This window comes from Chaetura pelagica, unplaced genomic scaffold, assembly GCF_000747805.2.
Source record: "Chaetura pelagica isolate M959 unplaced genomic scaffold, ChaPel_1.0 scaffold3, whole genome shotgun sequence".
Lineage (NCBI taxonomy): Eukaryota > Metazoa > Chordata > Aves > Apodiformes > Apodidae > Chaetura > Chaetura pelagica.
Window position 1 is genome coordinate 8354202 of NW_009952974.1, and position 14893 is coordinate 8369094.

Genomic DNA, 14893 nt, shown 5'->3' on the forward strand with positions numbered 1-14893 from the left:
AGAATTTAGAGGAACTATTAAATTATAACATTTTCCAGTTCGTTGGTTGCACTGTTTTGTCTTAGTTCTGTGAATTGATTTTTTTTTTCATAAGTTTTGTTGCCATAATGATAGCAATATAAGTAATGGTTTCTAATAATTAATTTCAGTTGCACTAAGTATGCATTTTAATAGAAAGTCCAGTTCTTACTTTGTAGTCTTAATAATGTAAAATTTACTAAGGAGGATACTGTACATTTGTTAGCTTGAGAGGTCTCTCATATCAGAAAAAAACCCATGCATGATTGTTTTGTTTGATATCAAAACACATTTTTGCTGTCATAATACTGGCACGTTTTCAAGGCATGCTGTTTTCTGGCTGCTAGCAGGGAGTAATGGAAACAATGCAGTGATCATGCAATTTGTTGAAAATAAACACTAAAAATACTTATGGAAGTAAGGTCTTTAATAGACACTAGGATTAATAAGTCTGCATAAAATAGCTGTTTTAGTACCACAGGGCTATTTAAATGCCTTGCTGCCTATGAATTGTTCATAATTTCTTTCTGGTAATTTTCCTTTGGATCAGATTGTGATGCTTCTGAATGATGATAATGCTTGTTGAGGAGTGGTCATGCAAGCAAAATTTGATAACCTCGATATGTCACTTCATCTGCCGTTTTTTCTTCCGTTAATGCAAAGCTGGTTGCATAATATCTAATTTCTGCTTTAGCTGACCGCAGATGAAAACAAAATCTATAATGGCAGCACTAGGTTTTATAAAAAATGCAAGTGAGGAGTTGAAGGATGTGGCTTGTTCTGTTTGGATGATGCAGGATTGCTTTAAGCAGTAAGCTTACTGTTTTCAGATGGCATTAGCAGCATCAGTGATAGAGCTGTGTCAGCCTCCTTGACTACTGGATGTCTGTAATCGCACGGAGGAAACTATATTTAAGATCTGATATCTTGAGGGTAATGACTGCAGCACTTACGGATGGACAGAATGGCTGTTAATGCTTTCTTCACTAGCCCAGAAGATTTTGAAAGACAGATGTGTCTGTGATGTACCTCTGTAAGACAGGAAATGCAATTTTTGGGGGTCTCTGCAAGCAGAAAGGTCATGCAGCTTGGAACCGGTGAGACATTACAGTCTTTCAGTCATCAGGTATGACCTCATAGTTTCTACTAATATTTCTAGCACAGGGGTTTGTTTTACAGCTTTAGGTCATTTACAATCTCTTTGTCTGTGTAATTGCTTCATGTTGGATTTGCTAGAGGATTTATAGGGTAGGCTGTTTACATAAGCAGAGCAATGTATATCTTGGAAATCAAACCTGTTTTTAATTGCTATTTAAATAATGTAAAGTTATTCCATACATATTTTCAGCCTGTTTTTATTGTGAATATATTTTTTTTTAACTATTTAATGGTAAAAGCTTATAGCCATGCTGTGAAGCAAAATGATCAGATTGTATGGCATTTTTATTTTGTTTTATCTTTACATGGCACACAAAGCTATTCTGTGAATGTGTGTGTTTGTCGTATGAAATGCAGTATAAGGCAACTGTTTACATACAGTGGCAGGTTATTTAAAACAACGTAACACGTTGTATAACAGGACTGATCTATTCTGCAGGCACAGATCTTGCTTCGTTTTGCACTAGTAGATTTTTTTTTTCCCCTTCATTTGAAATTGGTTTTAAAAATAGCTCACTGAAGATAACAGTAAAAGTTTGGCAAGGTAACTCCCTCCTTTTTAATTATTACACTCAGTGACACATACTAATACTAATGGGTTGTAAAAGGGAAGATTATTAGCTGAAACATTTTAAATGTTTTTTTAAAAGCAAATTAATTTTACTGAAGCATGTCTCATTCTTTTTAACTGTTGCCAACTTTATTGCAAGGCTGATATTTTTATGTCTACTAATGCATTGTGGTGATGGTTTGGAAAGTCAGAGTGCATAAGAGAAAGTCAATATATGGGTACAAATATATAAGAAGATAGTGTCCTAATTTCATGTGTGGAGCATTAAATGGATTTTGAGATATTGTTATCCTTTTAGGTGTTAAACTAGATAATAGCCATTGTTTCTCTTAAATATGGCAGAGAGCAATTAGATTTTAGACTGAAGGAGAAGTTTATTTATTTTTTTTTTTTTAAATTCAGCTCCATCTTAAGAAATTCTAGATGTATTTGCAGAACATTTCCATGGCAACGTGTTTGGCCATGTGTTTTAAAAGCTCAGCTGAAGCCTGAAAGTAGTGTGCATTTTTTCTCTTACTTGCTTTACCTTTGTGAAACAACAGTTTTCACTTATAACTGGACTGCACGTTGGCAGGGGTGTGAGCAGTATTTCCTCACCCAAAAGCACAGGATTGAGTGATCAAGATAGAAAAATATTATGATGTTTCCACCTAGAAATCTAAACATTAAAAAATGGATTTGATTTTGCATTTAGAACTTATTCTGGTTTCACTCCCATGTAATGTTTGTTGGAAACATATGTATGTGCGAGACAACAGAAGACCAAACTTAGGAATTTACAGCAAATTGCTTCAGCAAAAATGTCTGCCTTTTAATTTTTAATTAAGAGCATATTTGTAAAAAATATTGTTTTACTGGCATTATTTTCCTAGTCTACTTATTCAGCTTATACTCTTATTAATAATGGTGAAAGACTGCTCTGCGCTTAAGCTTGATTAGGTTTGGAACGATTTAACTATACCTTTTACTTGCTACAAGATCTGATTAATCTGTTAGAATTTATTTTCAGTTTTTTAATTTATTAGTCACAATGAGTACATTCTGTTTCTTGGCATTGGAATGAAATTCCTGGAAGTATTGGTTTCATGGTGCTTTGGTGATTTGCAGAGTGTTTATGAAGTTTTTAATAGGACCAACCCTTCCCTCAGCTTCTTAGTTTGCCTTACTCAGGTACAATTTAAAATCCTGGTTTGCCTCTATTTTGATGTTGTTCCTGAAGTCTCTTTTCCTCATTTAAAATAATTAGATCTCCATGTTTTATTGTGTAACTGGAAGCTATAGCAGTATGTCATGTATTGCTCCTGGATTCTGTTTCATCATTTATATTACTTCTGCAAACTATGTTATGTGGATGTTTTTGTAACGTAACATTGATAATCTCCAAATACTGCAGTAGACATCCATGGCAGCCTGTTTAGGATAGAAACTGTCAACAGATGAAGATAAATTGGTGAAGAATGCTTATTTGAGGAAGTGTACCTTTAGGCCATTCCATTTTGAAATGATGATATTACTGACTACTGCAAGTTAGTTTGAATGTTTTTTCATTCAAAGGATTTAGTCCCATTCATTATACATCCTTCTTCATTTGAGGGGCCTAGAGAATAATGTCCCAAAAGAGTGTATTAAGGAGGTGAAAAGAAGGATTGTAACAAGGTAGAGATATGCACATGAGAGCAGGGAATTGGACCAAAGTGATTGGGAAGCTTAAAACTACAAACTGTTTTGCTTCTTTAACCCTCCCCCCTGCCACTCCCTCTTGAAAAGGTTTAAAATATCCTTGCTGATATTTGAACATATTTCACAAATTTGGAGTAACTGAATCCAGTGACAGTGTGTTGGTATCAACAACAAAAAAATTCTTATGCCATCTTTGAAACTATACCATCTCTTCAAACAAATTTGATTGCAGCTGTCAGTATTTGAAGAATGACATGTGAAGTTCTCTATAATTAAAGAGTTCTTTCCCCTTGACTGGGCGTAATGAATACTCATCCCTAAGTGTATTTTTCCCCATTCCTATTCACAGAACTTGAATATAAAGGTCTTCTAAAGAAACAAAGTTCTGTATGGATGTTTTAGGAACAGTGTTAAATAGTAAGTTGGGCAAGAAGCCCAATATCTATGTCATCAGTTCTAAACATGAATGTTCACACTCAGGCACGTACTCAGTTGTGTAGTGCTTTTTACTTGTTACTGATTGCTGTCTTGATTCTGCACTGCTGACTTTTTTTGTACGTTATAGTGCCAGTTTTTAAGGAAATGGAAACACTAGGACAAAAAGGAGATCATGGCCAAACACTAACAAATAGCAAGACAACACTAGAAGTAAAAAGTTCTTTCAGAGCGTGTTGAAGAAATTAAAGTCCTTTTGCCCTACATTAGTATCCCTCCCAAGAGATGATCCTGTTCTCTGGTCAGAGCCTCCTTGTTCAGTACTTTAATTCATATATCAAGTCATAGGGCCTAACGACCTGAGTTAGTGGAGGCTTAGTATAAGTATGTCAGAAAGGTCTAAACCAAAAGTAACGTAGTGTAAATATATTTATCACTGCAGGGTCACAAAGTGTATAGCTAAATGACTAGTGGTCCAAGAATATCACCACATGATCATTCTGAATAAAGACTATTTGAAGGATGCAATATGAAAGCAAGAATAAATCACAACAAAAATGCCACAGTAATCTGTTAAAAAAATAATAAAACAAGAGTCATAGTTAGTCCCAACCAATTTCTGTAATGGGGGCACCACTGAAGAGGGAGTATTAGACACAGTGACCATATTAATACATTGAAAGAAAATGATTATGCATTACTTAGAATGGCATTTTGGAGAGAAGAAGCAATACTGGCTGTGGTTCATTCTCTCTCTCTTCTCTGTCTCTCTCATAATGAGCCTCAGAAATATGTCTTGTTCATATTGTTTCTTGTTTTCTTGCAAAACTATATTTATTTTGCCTTAGTTAACTTTTTGAGAAAACTTATTAATAAAAAAAAAAAAGAACATGAGTGCTATTACACTACTGTGATAAGGGCCTTTGGTCTCATGGTGATTTCTTTCAGTAGAAGCTAAGTATAAGTAGAAACGGATCCATAATTCTAATAAATTCCAAGAGTTTGCTTACCTTGTACTATCAATATAAACTACAGATTAAGCTACATAATGCTTTCCATTGTACCATAATGATTTCAGTGTCACCCTAAAAGGAAGAGCATCACTTTCCTGAATAATTTAAAAAAATGCATATACTAATAAGGGATTACAAGATGTGACTGATTATAAGGTGGGCAAACTGCTATTCTCATTTTATTAAAGTGATCAAGTTTTTTCTTGTGTTTAAGTGATACTTCTCATATTTTATTTTGTGTCCCTTTCCCCTTGTCCTGTCACTGAGCACCACTGAGAAGGGTCTGGCTGAGCCTTCTCCACTTTCCCCCATTAGGTTTTTGTATCCTCTGATAAGATCCCTCTGAGCCTTCCATTCTCCAAGCTGGAACATTTCCAGCACTCTCATTCTCTCCTCTGAATGAGGTTCCCCTTTACTGGGCTTACTTGGTACATTCATGCCTCTTTTGCAGGAAGGGAGTCCAAAACTGGACATGGTGCTCCAGTTATGTCTCAACAGGGCTGAGCAGAGGAGCAGAATCATATTGTCTGAGAAGGAAATTGGGATTCTCTGTTAACTAGTCAATCAAATATGGGAAACTTTGCACAGGGATCCTTGAAAAATGAGAACTGAATGCATAAATAGACATGTTTGTTGGTAATCTTACGGAGAAGGAGATCCTTGAAAATAGCTTTGCTTAAGTCATAGCAGTTGTTCTAGTAATGAAAGCTTCTGTTGTTTTGGAGTGTCTTATGTGGAATCTGTCTCCCAGTGCCAATTGGTATAAGCAAAGAATAACTCCTAAAGAGAGGAGTTGAGCTTTAATATTCTAAACTACAAATTTTAAAGTAATTGAATAACAATAAGTAATCTAGTATGATGTCAATAAATAATAACAATAACAACAATAATAACAGTTTAAACTATTGGTAACATGAACTCCAGGGATTCATAAGTTGTGCTTTTAGTCACCTTGCCAAAAATGATTTGTTAATTTCTGGTGGAAACGGAGAACTTGCTTGGGTGTTCATCAGTTGAGAACATCTATCATTCAGCTTGGTGCATTGACTGAAAATGTAAAACAGGTGTGTGAGGGAGTGTTAATGTACTGATAAAATATGCTAATTTTTCTACCAGGCTGCTTAAATAAAACAAAAATGTGTATAGGAGCCTTCAGATTCAAGGTTCATCCATTTCTCTCCTGATAACATGAGTTTCCTTATTCAGATTCTCTTTATTAAAGATTTTATGCATGCACACAGAGTCACTAAAATACATGCAAGAAATCATGCCTATATGGTTTGCATTCACATTTAATGCAATTAGAACTATTCTAACAATAGTAATACCAGTTTTATGCCCCAATCCTGTGATTAAAATTTTCCAGGAATAACAGTGTCACTGTTATGTCTGAATCCTGCATGTGGAACAGCAGGTCCTTTCCTTAGTTAGGGGAGCTGCAGCAGAGCAATACCATTCAGGTGTGGAGTTGGTTTGGAGATAGGGATTTGCATGGTGGAGATCTGATGTCAAGCTTATTGGATGAGGGGGTTACCTGTGCTTTAGTGGAGAGTTAGTCTGAGAGTTAGCCTTGCAGTTCAGATATACCAGCTCATGTCACTCTGAAGTTCCATTTTTAAAGGTAATAAATGTTTATTTTCTATTTTCCCGCTAAGGCTGTCTGAAATTCTTTAACCTTAAAAAAAAATAATTACAAAAAATATAAAAATTGTTTTCCTCTTTTTGTCTCACCATTGTTCAGATAACTTTTCTAATGCTGTTCCAAGAGTAAATTTTGGTGAATATAAAAGTTAAGACTTCATGCTTGTATTTGTGTGTCTTAAACAGTGATTGAGTATATCAGAACTTTAAATTTAGGCAACTCTTATTTGAGTCTGATTGGTGTTAACTCAGTGTTGACTGAACCTTTTCAACAATGACTGTTGAACCTTTTTAATGGTGTACACAGAATGATCATTAGAAAAACCTAATACACTTGGAAAATGCAAAACAATAGTTTTGTAACAATAACAGCAATGTAGTGATTTCCTATAGCATTGTGTATTTTGCTGAAGGGGCTTTAGATTCCACATAGCAAGCTTAGGCCTGGCTCTGTGAGTTATACTAAGGATGAAGTTCAGTGTGTGGTAACTGTGACTGGATCTTATCCATGAAGTATCAGTTGTGGTATTTGTGCTACTATGTGTCAAAAATACGACTATTTGCATCACCAGGATTTAATGGAAGTGGATGGATATTGCCACTAAAGTTTACCTAACATACGAAATTTGAAACATACAAAAATGAAAAACTGTTGGCATTCTATTTGTATATGTTCTATAAGGTAGTGATGACCCCTTTCTCCAGGAACTTGGTTGCCTCATGGCCTTTGCCAGACTTGTCCACTCTACTAAATCTTGGTGCACTTTCACCAGTCCTTCTGCACGTAGTCATGAGTGAATTCCTCATTGCTGCTGGTGAGCATCTTGCAGTGATTCACTGGGCTTGGTTATTGCCCAGTCTGCCTTCTGCTCTCCTCCTCCTCCTGTTCCGGAGTGGTTTTCTGTTTTGTAGGGTGCAGATGTGCTGAAATTTCACAGCCCTCTAACTTCTAATGCAAAGATGCATATTTGCTGTGAATGTCAGTGAGAGATATAATCTGTGCTGTCAGAAGTACTTACTAGCACTCCCTTGTGTTCTGAACATCTACAGTAGCAGCAACTGTACCACAGATCTGATAAGTGCTTTGTGTCTTTTCTTGTGTGCTTCAACCAATTGAAGGTGTTACGTGGTATCCGTTTTAGTATCCTTTGCAATTGCTGAGACAGGGATTAAATTTACATTTTTAGCAAAGTTTGTATCATCAGCTATAAACAATTTCCCTGGTAATCGCTTAGACTTTATTTCCCTCGTGGGCTTCTTTTTATGTCCATAAAAATGTCATTAGCAATTTCTAGTTTAATTTCCTTTTAATTTTCCTGTATTTGCTTGGCGACACTGTACAAACCTGTAGATCACTCATTTAATGTAGGAGCGTAAAGAATTAACACCTTTATCTTCCACTGTGCACAGCATAAAATTTCTTCAGGTGAACTGAAAACTCTTAGGCTGTTTCTCAGTCATGCAAACTAGATTCAGACTTTTTGGCTTCAAACACTTGTACCTTTTTCTGTACAGAACTGGACAGCAGGCATCCTATAAAGTAAGTTGTCATAAGCCCTGGAGCTGATACTCTTTCCATAATGGATGCTCCTGTCTTTCCAGCATGTTCATGACATGTTCAAGACAAGAAGCACCTCATGCTCAGTAACCTTCACTTCGGGAGATTGTCTGTGTTAATGAAGGCAGGGTTTTCTTGGCTTCATCTTGTTCCTAGTGGAATTCTGCCCAGTTTGAACTTATGTGTACTCCTAACTTCATATTCTCTTATCGGAGAGCCTCTTGATCAATCTCAATATGGGACTGCAGATCTCCTTCAGATACCTCAGTTGCCATGACTTTTTCTGGAACACAGAAATATAAACATTATTGTTCTGGGCCTAACTAAAGATCATCCTCTTCACTCTCTGATACTGGTCAAAAGCTTGGGGAGATGCATGATAGTGGGGCTGGTGCACAACAATAGATCTTGTGGGTACTCTCTGAGAAACTCACAGTTCATGGCTTCAGGACTTTCTGTTTCAGAAATGGTAATTTTGATTTGTTACCTATGATAGATTTCTCTTCCCTGATTATGTCCACACATTTCTTGAACTGAAGTAAACTTCTAGTGTCCACTAGAGTTCCATAGCTTGCTGATATGCGGTGTGAAGAACTACATCTTTTTGTTTGCTTCGAACCTGGCTCCAACTGGCTTAATTTAATACCACCATCCTCAGTACTATGTCACTGAACAGTAATTTCTCTATTCAACCTCTTTAATACTCATCATGTTCTTATAGACTTCTAATATATCTACCTCATACAGTAGATATTCTTGTTCTCTGCCTCTGAATCTTTTACATTCAGCTGTATCAATTTTGGCAAGTAGGAATTAGTTATACTTGATATTCAAGCTGCAGGTTAACTCAAGATTTGTACAGTGGGCATAAGTATATCCTTGTTTTGGTCCCTGTGCTTCTTTGGCTTGTAGTGTTCCATTTGCTTTTTTTTCCACAGCTACCGAATTTTGATACATTTTCATGGAATTTTTTAACCAAAACTCTCAAGACCCCACTGCTAAATGGTGGTGCTTGGAAAGTTTCACTAAATATGTGAACTATAATTGTTTTTCCCTTTTGTGCATTCATTTGCAACTTTACCACTGAATTCCATCAAACATTTTTATCATCCTTAACACACTTGGTGGTCAAAGGACCTTCGGCAACTCTTCATATTCAAGCTTTATGAATCTGATTAGGAAATTACCTGTCATTAGCAAACTTTGCCAGCTTGCTGCATGTCTATGTGTACCAGTGCAGATCTCATCAGAAATCCAGTGATGACTTCTGCACTGGTGACCTCCCCATGCCAAAAAAAAATTTGCAGTTTCCTTATGGCTTCTGTTTTCTGTATTTTATACTTTGTTAGTCCAGCAAAGGCCTTTCATCTTATCCCATAACTGCTTAAGTTCTTTCAGTTGCCTTTGGTAAAGACCCGTGCTCAAACCTATTGGCAGTCAAAATAGACTTTGCTAACCAGTTTATTAACAGCCTTCTTTGGTCCTTTAAGGAATTACAGTAGGTTTGTGAAGCATAATTTCCCAGGGTCAGTTGTTTTCAAGTGTATCATACTTACTCGTGTGGTCTGTAATTTTATTCTTTATGATAATTTCATTAAGTCTGCCCATTACCAGCAGCAGGTTTACTGGCTGATTGCTTATAAACACTTTTTGGAAATCTTTTTAGAATTGAATGTGATATGTATGGTCTTCCAGTTCAAAGGTACCGGAAGTGATTTAAAGTAAGGATGTTACACATCACATTCAGTACCTCACCTGGTGAATTTGGGATTGTAAATTGGGTTTTGTTGACTTAAAGATCTCGAGAGTGAGTCTGTTGGAAGGATATGCACATTGAATACATCTTTACTTCTAGGCTGGCTGCATCTCCACAGAAATGTTACGCAGCATAACACTAACAAGAAAACTGAGGAAGCGGGGACATTCAGAAATTGTTAACAGACAAATACAAGATAATAATGCCACATAGATTTTCAAGTTTTTCATGGACAGATATAAAAAGTCATCACACCTTTGCTGATCTTTTATCATTCTTTGGCACAAGCATTGCTTTTGTGTTCAGGGTGATGAAAAATGATCAAGAATGACAGCAAAAATGAACAAAATTTTCAAAGGAATAACAATAATCTATATTAATGGAACTATGCATAGGGTTTATTGACTTGATTTGTATGTTAATGCAAAGGAAATGTTTCTTATCTTTTACTTACTAATTAAATATGTCGCTTTCTGCTTCCTGCTCCCTCCCTCCAGTTGTTTTTTTTAGGAGATGAATAATAAAAGAGCATAGGCAGAGTGCTAGTTAAGCTAAGTTGGCTGTTCCAGTGATTGTGAGGTGAATGGGCAGGCTTCCTGTGTTGTGCAAGGCAGATCCACTGCTAAAGGGAGAAGTGGAGACATTTGATTGTTTTGTTTCTCTCTCTCTTTTTTGCCCTCTATGAAAAATTCTTCATTTTAAAAGTAAGCTGTACAGGGAGATGCAGTTTCAGTCTTTCATGTTTTTTAAAAAGCTTTGGGCCTTTTTTGTTTGAAGGATAAACACAGCTTCAAGTGAGATTTCAGTTCTGTTCTTCTGACTTCCTTTTATTGCTTCTAGTCTCATGGACTTTTTCTGTACTTTGTCCCAGCTTAAAATATGCTCATTCTGTTTCTAAGCAGAACAAAGTTCTTATGATATGTCCTTTTTAAAGAGTACTGTTGCAGTCCACAGCAATGCTGTAGTTTAGAATAAAAATAATCTGGAATCTTATCTAGCTCCCATCCTGCTGGGTTCCCATTAAATACACAGGAGTTGTGCAAGGTACAAGTCAATGTAGGATTTCACATACCTTTTGAGGAGTAACATCTTTGTCATCATCCAGTCTCCTGAGAATTCAACCATTTGGAAATGGATTTCTAATCCCCATGGTTTACAAACTTGCTTTCCTTGAGTTTTGAATTCTGCCATGTTTGCATCAGGAGATTATATTATATTTGTGACAGTAATAACATAAGAGAATGACAGGGAGGGAGTGAATTTCAAGTAACTTTTTTCTCTTTTTCTCCTCTCCCTCTTCCTCTCTTCTTAGGCAGATAAGCTGCTAGAGCTTTAATGTGTTAGCTGAAATCTGGGGTTCCCATATATAGCAGATCTGATTGCACCCTTATTTGAGGACCAGAAGTCCTGTGTAACTTCTGGGGATAGATAGGTTTAAAAATTGCTAGTTTGCCTTGTTCTGTTTATAGTTCTTAGCCTGCAGAAATATTCTACTTGAAAACAGTTGTTGGTAAAGTTAACTACCAGACATATTGTCTGCGATGTTGGGCTTGGAAAGAATAAGCAGACTTAAATTAACCAAACAAACTCCCTAAAAAACCCCAAACACTCCTTCCGCAGGAACCCGGACATCTGTATACCCAAGGATACAGAATAGCACTTAACCAGTGATGTTATTTACTGTCTCGTGTACTATATCTGGAGAAGAATTAAGCAATCAGTATGTTATTCTGGCAAATGATCCATAAATATGATTAAAATTCTTGGGAGAATAGTGGCCAGATTAATCCAGTTCTACATTACAAAAGATTTACTAGCAAATTTTGGCATGAGTGTACAAATGTGAAATACCTCAACCAATACTGCTTATATGGACTTGGCATGCAATATAAGCTTCAGTGGGTTAAATCTTTTCCTAGTCTTTTTCTAACTATGTCACAGCAAATCATCCTTATCAACTTGCATTTTAAATCACCATGTAATTTGTTAAAACAACTAATATATATCAGAGTATACATAACAGCTTCAGATAACAGAAGTTATCAAAGAGCAACAATTAGGATGGTACTGTTTCCTTTCTCTTGTTATTTTTGGTTGCTTTATTGGTCTTGTTTATTTCTCTGCTTTGTGATGCTTTTCATACTCTTACATCAACCCATGTCCTGTTTAGACTTCTTTTGATATACTCTGTCCGTTCCTCGTACCCTTAAATTACATCTCCTCCTTTTTTCATTCTGGTGCACAACTCCTAATCTCCTCTATTATCTGGTCTTCCTTTTGTTTCTGGGTGTCTCTGGAATGTTACTGGTCTTAAAGAACCTGGAGATTATTTTTTTTACCTCCTGCTGTTCCTTCAGGTCCACAGAATTCTGTTACTTTGTTTATTAACACTGCCTCATCTTTCATCCTTTCTATTGAGATACTTACCACCAACGATAGCCACTCTGAATTTGGCTCAAAGAAGCTGGTAGTTCTGTGCACTTGTTCTTAAGCTCTGCCATTTTTTTAATTTTATTTTTTTTAAACAATAGCATTTCTTTCTGCCTGCCTTTCTAACATTTTTATGGTCCGCAAGCACACTATTCCCATCCTTCTGTATGACTTGGACTCGCAACTTTCTTCTGCTCTTAATTTCTCACCCTTTAGTTTTCATATGAATAACCATCCAACTCCATAGCTGCCCTGGTGCTGTTGTTTCTCATATGAGTTCTATCCCATGTACCAAATCAGCTACACAGTTGAGTTGATCTTCTCTGTGTTCTCTGAGGTGCTTTTCTGTGATAACTATTGAAACTTTTTCAGCTTTTTAATTCTTTCTTTCTCCAAGAATGGGACTTTGTAAAACCTCTGTTTTATTGATCTTGATGACTTCTTTTTTGTTCTTACTTGCATAATTGCTCTGCACTTTTTCCTGTCAGTTCATCCATCCTCTCTAGGGTCTGTTTTTTTGTTCTTCTCATAAACGTTCAAACTCTTCTGACAATTCATGATCCTGGCTGACTCCCAGTATGCACTTTCTTAGTTCCTAATGCCATCTGCCATGCAGAGATACTGCTGACTATCTCTCGTGAAAATCTTTTTATTCTGCTGACTCTGTATTTCTTAATCTCTGGGGTTTTTGTCATCTGTTATGAGTATCTTTGCTTGCAGTTTTGCATGTTCCGTATTTTTATTAATCATATAGCTCAGTTTATCTATTCCCCTCTCTCTCTCCATTTTAACTTCTTAAAACTAATCAACTAAGATCAAAATTCACACTTCCTCCTCATTTACTGAAAAAGACAGTAAGATTTTGTTTCGTAGTCTTTGAACCTGTTCCAGTGAACCTGTCCCTGTACCCATCTCCCTTTTGACCTTCTCCTGTTTTTGTTTTCTTTTTTTTTTTTAATTTCTGTTTCTCTCCTTGAATTCCTTACCATACACAAAAACTATGTCCGAGTTTTTTCATATTGTAAACAAACCAACAAAACAAAACAACACTCAATTTCAGAAGTTTGTATTCACAAGATTGTTGTCTTATTCTTAGACCTTCTCCATCTCCTCCCCCCCTCAGTATGCATTGTACAACAGTCTTCATTTCTTTTCTTCTAATGCTTTTCTAGAACTGCTCACTTCTGGTTTCTGTCTTTTGCACTGAAACTTATCTCACTAGTGTTCCACTTGATTTTTTCCTGGAGGAATTCCAGACTAGTCCTTTATTCTCCTCCACTCCATCTGTTACCTCTCTGCAATGAAAAATCTTCGTTAAATTTTATTGTTCTTAAACATTTGTCATGTTGTCCTTTCTGATTTTTCTCTCTTTTTAGACTCAGTTTTTTTTTTCTTTTCTCTGAGGTCTGACAGTTCCTGTTTGTCCATGTTGCTGTAAATCAGACTGAAGACCTGCTTGTCTCAACGCTGAGACTGTCATGATCTCATCTACCTGTCTGACTTTATTACTTACAGCTTTGCTTTGCCTTATTTATGGTGTTAATATCAAGTGGGCTTATGATTGCCTATATCACTTGCTTTTAGAAGTCTGTTTACTAATCTTCTCAAATACAAACTTCTAGTCTTTCTTTTAAAAGCTTTACAACTTGCCTTCTCCTTTCCCTCCCGAGAGAGATACTTTGCTACAAAGTTGAATTTTGTGTTTGCTCTACTGACAGTATCTGTTTTGATTTCCCAATTGCTACTATGTTACAGTGATTAGTGCAGTTTATCTTACTATGCCCAATTTCTGTTGAAGCTCCTCCTCAAAACTACTTGTAGTTTTGTAGTTGATAAGGATAACCTGCTAATGACTGGGCAGGTGTGTTAGTTGTGCATATCTTATATTTAGGTTGCCAAGTATGCTTAACTTGAGGCTATTTATTCTTTGTATACCTACAAGGTATGACCTGTCTTGGAAATTACATGACTATTGAAATGGTTATAAATAAAGTAACTTATTTAAACTATTGAATATCACATCAGGCATGTATTTGCAGCATGTATGTCAGTGGAACCCACAGGCACTATTATTCTTTCTCCACACATGCATACACACATATATTTAGTAACAATGCTATTGGAAGGAAAGGTAGACAGAATTTGCAGATAAAAGGAAGGATGCTTATAAAACCAAATACAGATCAGGAAATTAATAATATTTGTTGAATACTTACATTAAGATCGTACTAAGAAGAGGAGCCTGTTGTTCTAAGCCTGGTACAAACTTGTAATAAATGAAAGACTGATCCAAGTAGCTTGCAGCATATTGTTTAAATGATAATAATTTTCTTTATTGTGCTCACCACAAAAGAATCCATTATTTAAGAAAAGGAGATGGCAAGGAAGAGTATGAAGAGCATCTGCTGGCTATTATTTTTTATCATTGTGTTTGTACCTGTTTTAACTTTAGAGCAGTATAGTGAAATACAAGTGATTAAAAAATTTAATTACATGTGTTATGCCAGTAAAACCTGATATCTACTAATTTCTGCCATTTTCTCAAAATACTGAATGCTGGAGCCATTTACATCAAGAAGATAGAGGTTGAAAGGTGACACTAGTTATCTAGGAAATACATAGATAAACAGGTA

General features: G+C 36.0%; 1 protein-coding gene across 2 annotated transcripts in view; it reads left to right on the forward strand.

Annotated features, from left to right (window-relative positions):
* The first annotated feature begins 1063 nt into the window (after positions 1–1063).
* SLC4A10 (solute carrier family 4, sodium bicarbonate transporter, member 10) overlaps positions 1064–14893 on the forward strand; it is a 117238-nt gene continuing 103408 nt past the window's right edge. For both annotated transcript variants that reach the window (XM_009996091.1, XM_009996092.1), the window contains exon 1: positions 1064–1144. In XM_009996091.1, the coding sequence (XP_009994393.1) occupies positions 1064–1144 (81 nt within the window). The remainder of the gene's footprint in view (positions 1145–14893) is intronic.